The sequence below is a fragment of the Mesoplodon densirostris genome, chromosome 4 (assembly GCF_025265405.1).
Source record: "Mesoplodon densirostris isolate mMesDen1 chromosome 4, mMesDen1 primary haplotype, whole genome shotgun sequence".
Taxonomy (NCBI): domain Eukaryota; kingdom Metazoa; phylum Chordata; class Mammalia; order Artiodactyla; family Ziphiidae; genus Mesoplodon; species Mesoplodon densirostris.
The window spans coordinates 13,896,179-13,908,810 of record NC_082664.1 but is presented as its reverse complement, the minus strand read 5'-3'; the positions used below and the strand labels follow the sequence as shown (position 1 = coordinate 13,908,810).

General features: G+C 51.4%; 1 protein-coding gene across 4 annotated transcripts in view; it reads right to left on the bottom strand.

Annotated features, from left to right (window-relative positions):
* Positions 1-10,567, bottom strand: part of CCDC88C (coiled-coil domain containing 88C) — a 126,988-nt gene extending 116,421 nt beyond the window's left edge. For 3 of the 4 annotated variants that reach the window (XR_009531696.1, XM_060095723.1, XM_060095726.1), the window contains exons 1-3: positions 10,351-10,567; positions 9,501-9,601; positions 2,354-2,462 (exon numbers count right to left, since the gene is read on the bottom strand). Coding sequence is in view for 2 of the 4 variants with exons in the window: in XM_060095723.1 (XP_059951706.1) it covers positions 2,354-2,462; positions 9,501-9,601; positions 10,351-10,410 (270 nt within the window). In the remaining 2 variants the exon portion in view is untranslated. Of the gene's footprint in view, positions 1-2,353; positions 2,463-9,500; positions 9,602-10,350 lie in introns of those variants that run through there. The other variant, XM_060095725.1, reaches the window with a different exon arrangement.
* Positions 10,568-12,632: the final 2,065 nt, after the last annotated feature.

The following is a 12,632-nucleotide window of genomic DNA, read 5'->3' as shown; positions in this document are numbered from 1 at the left end:
CCACACCTAAGCTGTGTCAGCCCAAAGGGCAGTGTCCTGCCAGCTTCCTCCCAGTGAGCAGGGCTGGCTGAGGGTCAGGGACGGCTCATGGCCTTTAGCAAGTGCTTTCAGCAAACATTTGCTCCAGGTTGGAGCTGAGGCTGCCAATACACAGCAGCCCTGCCCTCAAAGAGCTAAAGCGCAGAAACAGAACAAGGATGCAGGGTCCTCTTTTCTACCCATAAGTCTTTCTGGGCCCTGAGAATGGACTAGTGATCGTTTCCTTCCTGTGACTGTCTCCCATCTTCTGGAACTCGGCACAGTGCCCTAAGAGGGGCACGTTACCTCCAAGCAGAGGGTCTCAAACCCCTTGGCCGGCCCAGACTGGACTGTCAGAGCTGCTGAGTGCCACCAGCATGTGTCCTACTGGGCCGCCAAGCCCAGAGGGCAGCACCTGCCGGGCCAAACAGCTTGCAGCAAGCACCTGACTGTTCTATGCTGCGCACAGAGCCAGAAACCTCACCTCCACCCCAGTGCTGGCAGGGAGGGTTACCACCTCCCAGCCACACCTGGGGCAGGAGACTCACCTGTCCAGAGTTAGGGGTCTTGCCTCCAACTATTAGCACCACCTGCTTCCCCTGGCACTTAGCACACAGCATCGAAAGCACTGCTTACCATGAATGGTGCCTGCAGCCAGAGATCAAGCCCCGAGTAGCTGCTAAACAATCACCATGGCCACCAGGCAGCCCCCTCCACGCCCAGGCCCAAGTTCACTGACAGCACCCGTTTCCCCTGACTATGGCTGTCATATGCCCAGCCCTGACAGGGGCTCTCCTCAGCAAGGAAACAAACCCCCGTCACCCCTATAGATCCAGTTCTCACAGGGCTCTCCCTCACCCCCGGACCCCTCCTCAGCACAGCTGGCATCTGTTACTAAAGCATGGGTCTGGTGCGAAGCCTCCCAAAGGCCTCCTGGAGTGTCCACAGTGCTGTGCCACCAACGGGCCATGGAATGAGCACAAGGGGCTTGCTGAATTGGCCACACAAGCAAATCATCCCAGCACCCCAAGCCCCCTCTCATGTACCCCGACCCCAGTGGGAGGAAAATGGAAATAATCATCTCAGAAAACCCAAGACACTGTCCACTCCCTCCTTTTCCCTTCTTTTCTTCAAATCCAGCAGCAACCACAGCCCTCTGCAGGAACTGGACCCAGCACCCAGTCCAATGCCACAATGCAAACTCCACCTGGCCGCCTGGCCAGTGACCTCAGAACCAGCACCACTGCATGAGGGCAGAGAGGGAAGCCACAGCTGGGTGGAGGGCTTCCTCCTGGGGACAGGGACCTCATGACTCTGAAGATGCTCCCAGGCCCCAGAACCAAGACTAAGTTACAGCCCCGGAAGCTGAGTGCTAGGGGAGGTCTCAGAGGCAGAGGGCTCAGTGAAACCCCAATATGAATCTGGAAGGGACTGGTTCTTGAGCAGTGATTCTCAAACTGTGTTCCCTGGGGCCGTGGGAACCCACAGAGATGCCCTGGAGAAAGAGGGGCTGAGCTGAGGGCGCTAGAGTCCCCCGGCCCTCAAGTCAATCAGAGTTGCTAGGGCTTCACCTGGGGACTCAAGAAAATCATACGGGGGAAAAAGTTTCACTGCTCAGTTTGACAATCAGGGCTCTGAGGTGCAAAGTTTAAATCTGTTTCCCATCAATGCCGGCTATCTAAAGACCATGAACATCATCCAAGATTCTCACCCAACCTTCCCGAGGCTGGGATGGGGATTTTCACAGCCCTTCCCCCTTTGGGCCTTCTTGGCTGACCCCACCGACTACCTGCTAATGGGATATGGGGAGCATTTCACAAGCAGACATCCCATACTGTGAACCCGGCGCTCCTGTCTGCCAGCTGGGCGCTCACTGATTATATATTTGGCCTGAACATAACCCTTCTGTGGTCCCTTCTCTCCCTCAACCCTTTGAATCACTCCTGTACAGACTCACGGAGCTGTGGGTGACAACCGTGTCAGGCTGCCCCTCCCAGAGCCCGTGCCAGCCAGTCCCCACTCGACTGTGTGCTTGGGCCGTGGCTGCGAACCAAGGCTCGTCTCTGGGGCCCTCACAGCACCAGGCACGATGCTTTGCACACGGCTCAAAGAACATTCCCTGGACAAAGTAGAGCCATCCCACCTCTGACCCTTCTCACAATGCCAAAAAAAGGGATGCATGTGCAAACACACCAAGTTTCAACAAGCAGATGCCTGACCACCATTTCCTCTCGGCTTCCTGTGGGGAAACCGTTCAAATGACGGTATTGCCGGACGCACAGAACCCAGGGAGGGCGGCGCGGGGGGGCCCGCCTTACCTGGGGGCCCGCCTTACCTGGTAGTAGGTCTTAATGTTTCTCACCAAGATGGTCAAGTTCTGAATGCGAAGATTCACATCATTGTTGACGTGTTTGTTGATGCGCTGATTTGTTGGCCTGGGATCTCTAGGGGGAGAAAAACGGGAATGGAAAACTGCATCTCCCAGCATCCGTCACACCCCATCCTACCCCAGCCGCTACTGCGCGTTCGGTCCACTCCAAGCCTAGGTTACTATGCAGCTGTGACCGAGTGGCTCAAGTCAAGTCCTAATTCTGCCACACTGCCAAGCCGTGGACCTCCAGGGAGCCACATCACCTCCTGTCCCCCCCAAGCACCTAGCCCCCCACCGGCCCTTAAGCAATGTTATTTCTGGCCCCAGAGCACCCATAAACAACCAAGTGTCAGTGCAGACCCAAAAGTGGCACTGTGTAAACATCAATAACCTACCCCCAAATATATTTGAAGATTAAAAAGGATTCAAAGCTGACCAGAGCAAAATACGTGAAATATCAAGAAAGATGGAAAAGGGGAAAATAGTACACTTTCTGACTTCATAAACCAGTAAAATCATTAATGTTCCATTTCAAACCGGTCTCCTGCCTGTCACCGAATTGCTCTTGCCTGTGATTTACATGCCAGGGGCACAATTCTATCTCAAAAACCCATCACCATGAGTATGCGATACTACGTGATGTACAACACACTCTAAGAGAAATGTGAAGAGACACAAATAATTCATGTGGGAAACCCCCAAAGGGTCATTTATTTTCCAATCTCAGGCAAAAGTCAGGTCTGCTTGGGATGAAACTAGAAATCTGAATTAAGTGATTTATAATTTCACTCATCTACATACAGGACATTTCTCAAAAATTCTCAGTGTCAAAAATATCTCCTATTTGAAGAGCACAGACTCAACGGAACGGATTTCTCTTCCCTCTCCCCATGTACCCCACACAGCTTTTCCTAACATAGCCCTCCCTGCCATTCGACTGTCCCAAGGCACCACAAAGGATGTTTCATTCAAATGAGGGCTGTCTTCACAGTTTCTTCTGTCATCCGAGCCCTGTGCTAAGGGTGCTGAGCCTCCCAGGGGCTGCTGTGATGGAGGAGAGACAGGCCTCTTCCTCCTTCCTCGGTACTCGGGCCCCTCGATGATGATGATGATGATGATGATGATGATGATGATGATGATGATGATAGCACAAGAAGGGGAATTTGGGGAGTTAAGCAAATCAATTTCAATGCCATTCAGCTCATTCAAAGCCAATAATTTATACAAAGTTGACAAACAGGAAAAAAATAGAAATTATTTCAAATGCCACTATAAGCACAATTTCTTAATAACACAAGCTGTTTAAAATTCAACCATTAAGTAAATATTTGATATCAACACTATGAGTCCCTACACTGTATTGTGTATATGCAATCCCCTTTATGAATCACATGCAATAATCAGCCATGAACTTTATTCAATCATCCTGTATCTCCTAAAACAGTCACATGGGCTCCTTGGGACAACCAGAGGACCTCTTTTCAACTGTCCTGGGACAACGTTTCTTTTTTTTTTTTTTTGCGGTACGCGGGCCTCCCACCGTTGTGGCCTCTCCCATTGCGGAACACAGGCTCCGGACGCACAGGCCCAGCGGCCATGGCTCACGGGCCTAGCTGCTCCGCGGCATGTGGGATCCTCCTGGACTGGGGCACGAACCCGTATCCCCTGCATCGGCAGGCAGACTCTCAACCACTGCACCACCAGGGAAGCCCGGGGACAATGTTTCTTATTGTCCCCACACAGTACTAGAATCTGGCCAAGCCATTTACATGTTACATGTTTCTTCTGGAGCCATTCATTACTGAGAAAACGAAGGTTAACAGTTCAGTGGCAATTAATTTAGCAGCAGAGGAGGCATTCAGAATTGAAACCACAAAGGCATTTTAGCTACAAAAGTGCACCTAGCACGACAAAGTAATTTATCTCAAGGATGCAGTTCTCTTCCCTTTACTATAGACACCTTAAGAGATGAGAAGCAATTTCATAAAGTAACAAACATGCTTCCTAAAATAGCAGAACTTCGAGAACATGCAGGGCTTTTTCTGTTTTGTTGTTATTGTAGTCCCAGCTTTCATTAAGTCAGATGGGGACTCCCTGAGGAGTGCCAGAAGCTGGAAGACCTTGGCAAACATGTGGACATTCCCTGCACAGGTAATGGCACAACACACACCCAGGATCCAGGGTCAGGGCCTGGGAGGCTGTCAGGTGACGGGGGTTGGGGAGGGGGTTCTATATGAATAATTAGACTAATTATCATGATCATTAGCACTCCCTCCTTTAAATCAGGCTCTCAGGGTAAAGAGAGATTAGGAAACAAATCGAACAAAAGTCAATTATGGTGAAGGACGGCCTATGCCCACTCTGCCCAGCACTGTGTAAACCCGACCTGTCCCTCAGCAGGAAGTGGGTTAGGAGCTACTGATTCTGGTTTGGAAATGGGGCCAGGACTGGCCAAAGTTCTCTGGGCCCCACTGTGCTCATCTGCAAGATGACCACAGGATCCTTCCAGCACTAAAAGGTTATCATTCTAGGGAGGCCAGGTCCGCACTGGCACACGTGGTACCTGGTTCTTGATCACAGGAAGAGCACATCAAAGAACCACGGCAAGACTGTTTCCCTGAAAGCCATGATTGAGAATAAGGATCTTCTTTGTATGACAGCCCTAGAAAGCAAAGCCACACAGCCCCACATCAGGATGTCAGAGGACAGGAGAGAGACAAGGGTGCAACAAAGCATCTGGTAGCTTGTCCGAACTTGGAGAGATACAAGTCCAAAGTGTGGGCCCCCGGGGCTTCCTTCTGATAAAAACTTAACGTGAAAAAAAGAAATCAACTCTCCCTAAAATTTTAAAGAGAACTATAATTTAGATATATAGCAACCTTGCCTCCCTCCTTTGTGAAAAGGCCAGCCCCCAACTTGCCATCATATTCCAAAGACTTCCTAAATTTAAAACTGAATCCAAAAAACCCTGAATGGAGAAACTATGTTTGATACAGATGATGGAGATGTTGATAATCTATCACAGATTAATAAAAAAAGGTGTTAAACAGTAGCCTGAGGCCAAATTTGTATAAGAGTACATTAGGAACATATATTATACGTATATACCATAGACAACATCTGGGAAACACCAAAATATTAATTCTGCTACCTCGTCATCGTAAAATTATAGGCAATGTTTGCTTTGCTCATCTGTATGTTCCGACCTCCCTCCAACAAATGTGAATGTTTTTGTGTAATATTTTACAGACTCAAAGGCCCCATGAAGAGTGTCATATGCTGCAGCCATGAAAGAATATCACTCAAGTTCATGAGTAAAAATCTTTTTTGCTCCAACTCTCTAGCACCAACACAAACTCATTCAACTAATCAGTATCTGCCCCTTTATCCTCAGCTTTTACATCTGCAAAATGGGAACATAACTCCTCTTCCAGCACACTAAGGAAAAAAATGATCATTCAAACGCTTTTGAGAAGTCTAAGAAACTCTCGCATTGGTCTGAGGCTATTTCCAACTTCTGAATAACTAATATATTATCCATAATTTTGCAGCTAGTACAAGGGGTTAGAAAGGAGTCTGAACAAAGCAAACAGTGCTGGATTTAACGCAGGCCTTGCCTAGGCACAAGCTCAGCCCCAGCCAGTCCTAAGTTCTCAGCTGAACTCAACAGCCATTGCATCAATTCAGGTGTCCACTCTCACGTACACAGATGTACACCATCACACGCACGTGGGCACACACACACAAACCCAGATCTGGGCTGCACGCTAACAATAATGATGATTGACATTTGTTGGGCATTTCCTATACATGCATGATGCATAATCTTATTTAATCCTCCCCAAATCCATAAAATACCATCCCCCTTATTACAAATCAGGAGATTGAGGCTTAGAGAGTTTAAGTAACTTGCCCAAGATAAGAGCACTGTAAGTGGCAGAGGGAGGATTTGAACTTGTCTACCTGATGCTAGAGTCGAAGCTCTTGATTTTCCTATGAGACCGTGAAAAATGTGTCCAAAGTGAATCAGACACCTAGTTTTTCCCTTGACTACCAGTAGGTACCCAGAGACACTGCATTTACAGAGGAGCTATTCAGCAAGTTTTCCCAAGCATCTCCATCCACGCCACTCAATGCCTCACTTTCATTCAGGAATTCTCCTAGACCTGGGCCTCCCCTGAAAGCTGAGCCCACAGGGCTTTCCAGCTTCCAGGCACTGATGTCACTAGGAGGCCAGGGCCCAGAGACTACTACCGCAGCCTTCTTCAGTTGCCAGAGACAATGCCCAGGTGCAGTCACGTGACCCCCAGCCAGCCTCCATATGGCTCTGAAGTGTTAGGTAACACGCCTCTTATCTGAACTCCAGCAACAGGTTAGCACACTGCTCTCTGCAATTTTCTCAGGTCCTACCAACTTGGAGAGAATTTATCAAAATAGGTGAACTGAACACAGCTGGGGTTACTAGCATGGGCGATAAGGCAGAACAGCCTTATCACCCACCTGCTAACATGCCTCCACTTGGGAGAAGTGAAAACAGGCTTGGCTTAAGTAGTATTAGATGTGGGGCTAGGATGTGGGTCCCAGAGTCCAGTTTTGCCCTAGATCTTGTTGGGAGAGAGCTAAGGCTAAGAAGTATGCGGTAATCTAGGAGACGAGGAATGTAGGAGAAAAGTAGACAGAAAAGAAAAAAAAAAAGAACTCTTAGGGGGTGCCCCAAATCCCTTCTGGATTAAGAAGGAGGATACATAACTACATAACCAACGCCAATACCTATTAAGTGGCAGGCACTGTGCTAATTACTGACATCATTTAATCCTCACAGCCATCCCTTAAGGAAGGTACTTTCCCTCCAGCTTTACAGGTGAGGAAACTGAGAGGTTGAGTGATGTGCCCAGCGTCACAAAGCGTGCATGAGAGAGACCTAGGATTTGAACCCAAGCTGGCTATCTAGGCTTTCAACACTAGGGTTGAAATTCGTTGTTTTTTTTTTTTTTTTTTTCTTGAGGTAATTTTTTATGTGGGATCTTAGTTCCCCGATCAGGGATCGAATCCGCACCCCCTACATTGGAAGCACAGAGTCTTAACCACTGGACCACCCAGGAAGTCCCCTTGAGGTAACTTTTACATTTAGGGTGAAATGCATATATCTTAAGTTACACCTTGATGAGTTTTGAAAGATGAAATATACTCCAGTCAATAGATGGAACATTTCTACCACCCTCAGAAGTTCACTCGTGCCCCCTTTCCAGTCAAGTCCTGCCCACTTTCAAGAGCAAACAATGCTCTGATTTCTATCACCTGGAGCAGGATCCTTGCGATCAGTCAGTCAGTAAACTGCGCGCGGCTTGTGCCTCTCCCTCCCTGATTTCCTCCTTCTGGAAAGCCACCCGTCTTCCCCACTGTCCCCTCCTCGGTGTCCAACCCTGGCCAGAGGACCCAGAAGCACTGCTTGAGGCCTGAAGAGCTGCAAACATATCAGTTCCCACTTCCAGCACGATTACCTCGGTGAAGCACAGAGGAGAAAATAACGTTTAAAAGTGTCAAGGGAAAGGGAGAAGCCCTTCAAACTGAATTTAGCCGCGAGCCGAGTGTGAACAAGTGATGAGCTGGCATTTCTCAAAGGAATGGTCCAACAGGGTTTCCTGATTTACAGGCAAGTGGTAAACGCTTCAGGAATTCCAAAGGTCAGGGAAGAAAGAGAAACAGTCCCAGGGCTTTTGTTCTCCCCTCGCCTGGGTGTAAAAGCTGAATGAAAAGGCTGGGGGACACTGCTGCTTTTTTTTAATTAAACAGGACAGCTCTAAGTTTCACTGGTTGCTGTACCCATGGAATCCAGCAATTTTCGGGGTCTAACAGGATGAGGGGGGAAGAGGTGCCAGAACCTGAATATGCCACAAGACAACCCGAGGAAAACTCCCTCTCACCAATGTTCTTGGAGACGTGCTGCCAAAGCTGACAACAGATTTGTCTCTTTAGAATCTAATCAAACTCAAGACTGGTAACAGTGGTAGTGCCTTAAAAAAACAAACAAACAAAAAAAACCATTAAGACTGAGATGTCTCTCCCAGAGCACGACATCAGGTAACTTCTTAAACCAAAGAAGCAATGTTCTCGGGAAATTTTTTAAAATAGATCTTTGTAGGTAGATGTATTTCAACCACTTTCTGAATATACCAAAGCTGACTGTTACTCCTCCCACGCGGGCCAAAAACGAAGCTGATTCTCATCAGCTAACGGGTTCATGCTCCAGTATGACAACTTGCTTGGTTGCAGGTGAGTAGGTGAGCATAAGGGCCTGATCCACAGAGAACATCAGGATGTTTTATTTTGCTTCAAGTGCCTGTGAATCATACTGACACTCAGTGCCAATATGTTCCTTGCAGTGCGTGAGTTAAAAACAGAAAGCAGCGGCAGGAGCCAACACCTACATGTGGCAGGCTGTCAATCAGACAGGCTCTGCAGAATTCAGCAACAGGAAAGGATGTGGTCAGACCAACATGCTAGCAAGTGTAACTTCCACCAAGACCCTGTTTAAGCCTCAAGCTTCAAGACAAACAGCACCACAGTATTCTGGCTCCCTGCGCCTCCCCCAACACAGTGACTTTCGATCCAGTTCCTGAGAAGGGACTTCACCAACTGTACTTGCTCTGGGGCAACCGAAAATGGAAGATGAAGGGGAGCTCAGAAACACAGGCGTCCTGACCTCGAATGAAACTTTATAGTCACTCACGGATGCTCCGGTCCCACCCGACACTTCCTGTAACCAGACACTCTCCGTTACAGTTCCTTGCCCCCCAAAAGAAAGGGTTTTTTTCGTGTCATTACTCAAACAACAATCAAGTCCCTGAGTTCGAAGTCAATTGCACTATCTACACCATGTGGATGACAGTCACTCAATTTCAAATTCCTTTCATCAAACAAGCTGCCAACCCACTGTCCTGGAGTTCTCCATACCCCACAAACGACGAAAAGACACGTTAATGCTGAGATAACCAGTGGCCCGATGTGCAAAGAACCCTCCACTGCAACTTCACATTCCATTTCTACAACCTTAAAGTTCGACTTGCTGAGGCATCATTCCCTCCTTCCTTCCTCCCCGAATATAACTTACATTTGCAACATGATTTGGTTCAAAAAGATGCCGTCCGCTAAATCCATGTACATTGTCAGGTTGTCCTGGTTGCCGCTTCCGAAGGGGCCAAAAGTTTTCACCTGCGGGGAGGGGACGCGGAGAGAAAGGCAGGAAAAGTCACCTCCACGCGCACAGTCTAAAGCTCTCCAAGCGGGCAGAGCCCCTGTGGGCAGGAGGGGGTCACCCAAGACCACCCACCCTTCAACAGCACCCTTCCCTTCTCCAGGGCCTCGCTCCCCTCCCCGCGCCAAGCAACAGACGCGAGACAGCAAAAAGAAAACTTCCTCGCCACTTTTCTCCGGCGTGTCAGAGGGGGGAAAAAAAATAAAAGGGACTTTTCAATAAATTTCTCACGTCTCAAATCCACTGGAAATCAGTGCGCCCAGCGCAGCCTGTACACGTTCTCACTGGGAACCCCCTAATCCCCACCGCCATCCACCCGCTGGTCTCAGGGGTTCAGAAACTACACGAGGATATTTTGGGGAATGGGTCCTTTTCTCTAATGGTCAAAGCCATGCGGGGCCAGGGTGAGCACCAGAAGAGTGTCGCTCCAGGGCCTCCGGCCCAACGCCCCGGTGGGAACAGGTGTACCCGCTCAGCCCCTAGCCGGGCCGAGAGCGCGGCGGGGTCCTGCACCGGGCGCGCCGGCTCCAGAGCTGGAAATACCCCCGGACTCCGGGACACTCGATGACCGGCCGGGGGCACCTGATGAATCCTCTGTGTCCAAGAGCTTTCCGGGGCCCCAGCCGGGTCGGGTCTGCTGCGACTGCAGGCGGGCGGGAGAGGAGCTAGTGCCCCAACAATGGGGCGAGGGGCCGGGCACACTCACCCAGGTCACCAGCGGGCTCTGCAGGAAGAGCTCCATGAGCTCCGAGACGGTCACGTCCATGCTGAGGCTGCGCCCGCCGGGTCCGCGCCCCGCGTCCCCGTCCCCCGCGCCGCGTCACAAAGCGGCTCTGGCAGCGAGCGGCGGGCGCGGGGCTGCGGCGGCTCGCGCCCGGGAGACAAAGGCGGGGCGCGAGCCCACGTTCCGCGGCTTCGGCGGCCCCGCGCCCCGCCCGGGACTGGGGGAAGGGGAGGGCCCGCCGCTCGGGGAGGAACAATGCGGACAGCGGCTCCGCCCCTCGGCGGCCCTGGGCTGTTGGCGCGCCGCCTCGCGGTGCCGGGGCCAGGCGCCCGGGCGCGGGCGCGGCTGCGCGGGTCGCCCGGAGGGGGCGGCGGCCCGCACGTGCGTAGGGGGAGGGGGCGACCCGGCTGCCGGCACCTGGGGCGGCCGCCGCGCGCCTACGCCGAGCGCAGCCTCCGCGCGCTTGGGGCCCCAGCACTTGGCTCCTCTCTGCGCGTGTGCGTCGGCCACAGGGCCCCAGCGCCAAGTGCGGGCCGGAGCGCTGGAGCGTGGGTCCCGGCCTGCGCTTCCCCCGGGAGGCGGGTGACCGGGGCGCCCTGCCCGCCGAAGTCGACCCGGGTACGCTGGGGGCCCAGCGAAACCCACCAGCCCGAGACTGGCGGCCCCAGGAAAGTGCAGCCTCCCAGGTGCTGCCGAGGCCCCGCCCGGCTCCGTGGCGGTAGGGCCAAGCCCGCGTGCCTCAGGTGCTGGGGTCGGTCTCGCGGGCAGGTAGAGCGCAGGCCCGGAAGTCAAAGGAGGAAAGTTTGTGTTGAGTTTAGACCTTAGGAGCGCGACCTCTTGCTCCCCACCGTGCCACCTCCCAGGCTGCCCGCCTTTTAGAAGTGCCCGCAGGAAAGCGGTGATGAGGCTGCCCCGACCTGGACCCGCCCCAGCTGTGACACCCTTTCTTCCACCCACCAACACCACCGCCACTTTGCCAGAGGGGAGCCAAATTCCGGATCCCAACTTGGAGGACGTACCAGCAGCTTGGTGGTAGGCGACAGGAAAAAGGACAAGTGCCCCAACTGGATGGAAAGCAAGCCCTGGGCCCAGACGCCGAGCTCGCTGCTGAGACGGCTGCAGTGGACCCCGGGTGGTCTCCGCCGCCTCACCTTGGGCCGGTAATAATTTGACACTACGATTTAGTCATTATGCAAAACACTTTATACGATTTAACGAATCGAATCCTCACTCGTTTCCCAGATGAGCCCACCGGTGCGGTATTGACCTGAAAGCGCCTAGCATAATTGTCGGCGAGTATACAGTAGGCGCTAAATGGCTGCTGGTTTGCTTGTCAGTAATGTGAACGTAGACTCTGTCAAGTGTTGGGGCTGCGACATCTACCGGTGAAGTGTAGTATTGCAGCCGAGTTGTGCAGTATCTTGTTGAGCTGGTGAGAGGGGGTGAGATTGTGGCCCCAGTAGCCAAGTCGGCTGGGGGGTCGTTAAAGAGAAGTGAGGAAGTCAGGGTGACAGAAAAGAAAGCGGGAGACTGCAGAAGAACTAAAATTTCGAGCTTATGTGGTTTTCTTGTGCACCGGAAATTCATTAATTCCTTGATTACTTAATTGCCTATATTGTAAAATCAGTTGGAAAATAGGTAAAATGTGTATCTATGCCCATCTCTGTTTAGAAGCCCCGTTCTGTGCACGCAAAATTTTTTTCACATTGACTCCAACTCTTCTGGAAAGACAAGGAGGTGATCTTTAAAGTTATTTGATAAGGGCTTCCCTGCTGGCGCAGTGGTTGAGAGTCCGCCTGCCGATGTAGGGGACACGGGTTCGTGCCCCGGTCCGGGAAGAACCCACATGCCGCGGAGCGGCTGGGCCCGTGAGCCATGGCCGCTGAACCTGCGCATCGGGAGCCTGTGCTCTGCAACGGGAGAGGCCACAGCAGTGAGAGGCCCGCGTACCGCAAAAAAAAAAAAAAAAAGGTATTTGATAAGCATAATCTTTCACACTGAGAAATACATTGGACAAATGCTTTCTGACATTTGTGGTAAGACATTTCCCTTCCTGGGGAGAGAATTTGTCACCAGGGGATACTGACAGTCCCTGCGCCACAAACACGTCAGGAATTTCTGTTTTGGGCTCAGTTAGCTGCTGTGTTGATTCATTATCATTGATGCATCAGCAGTTCTTTGGCTCAACCCTATCTCACCCCATTCAGAAGGAGCTGGCTCAGCATCATTGTTCCTACATGAGGCAGCGTGTCAGGTAAACTGGA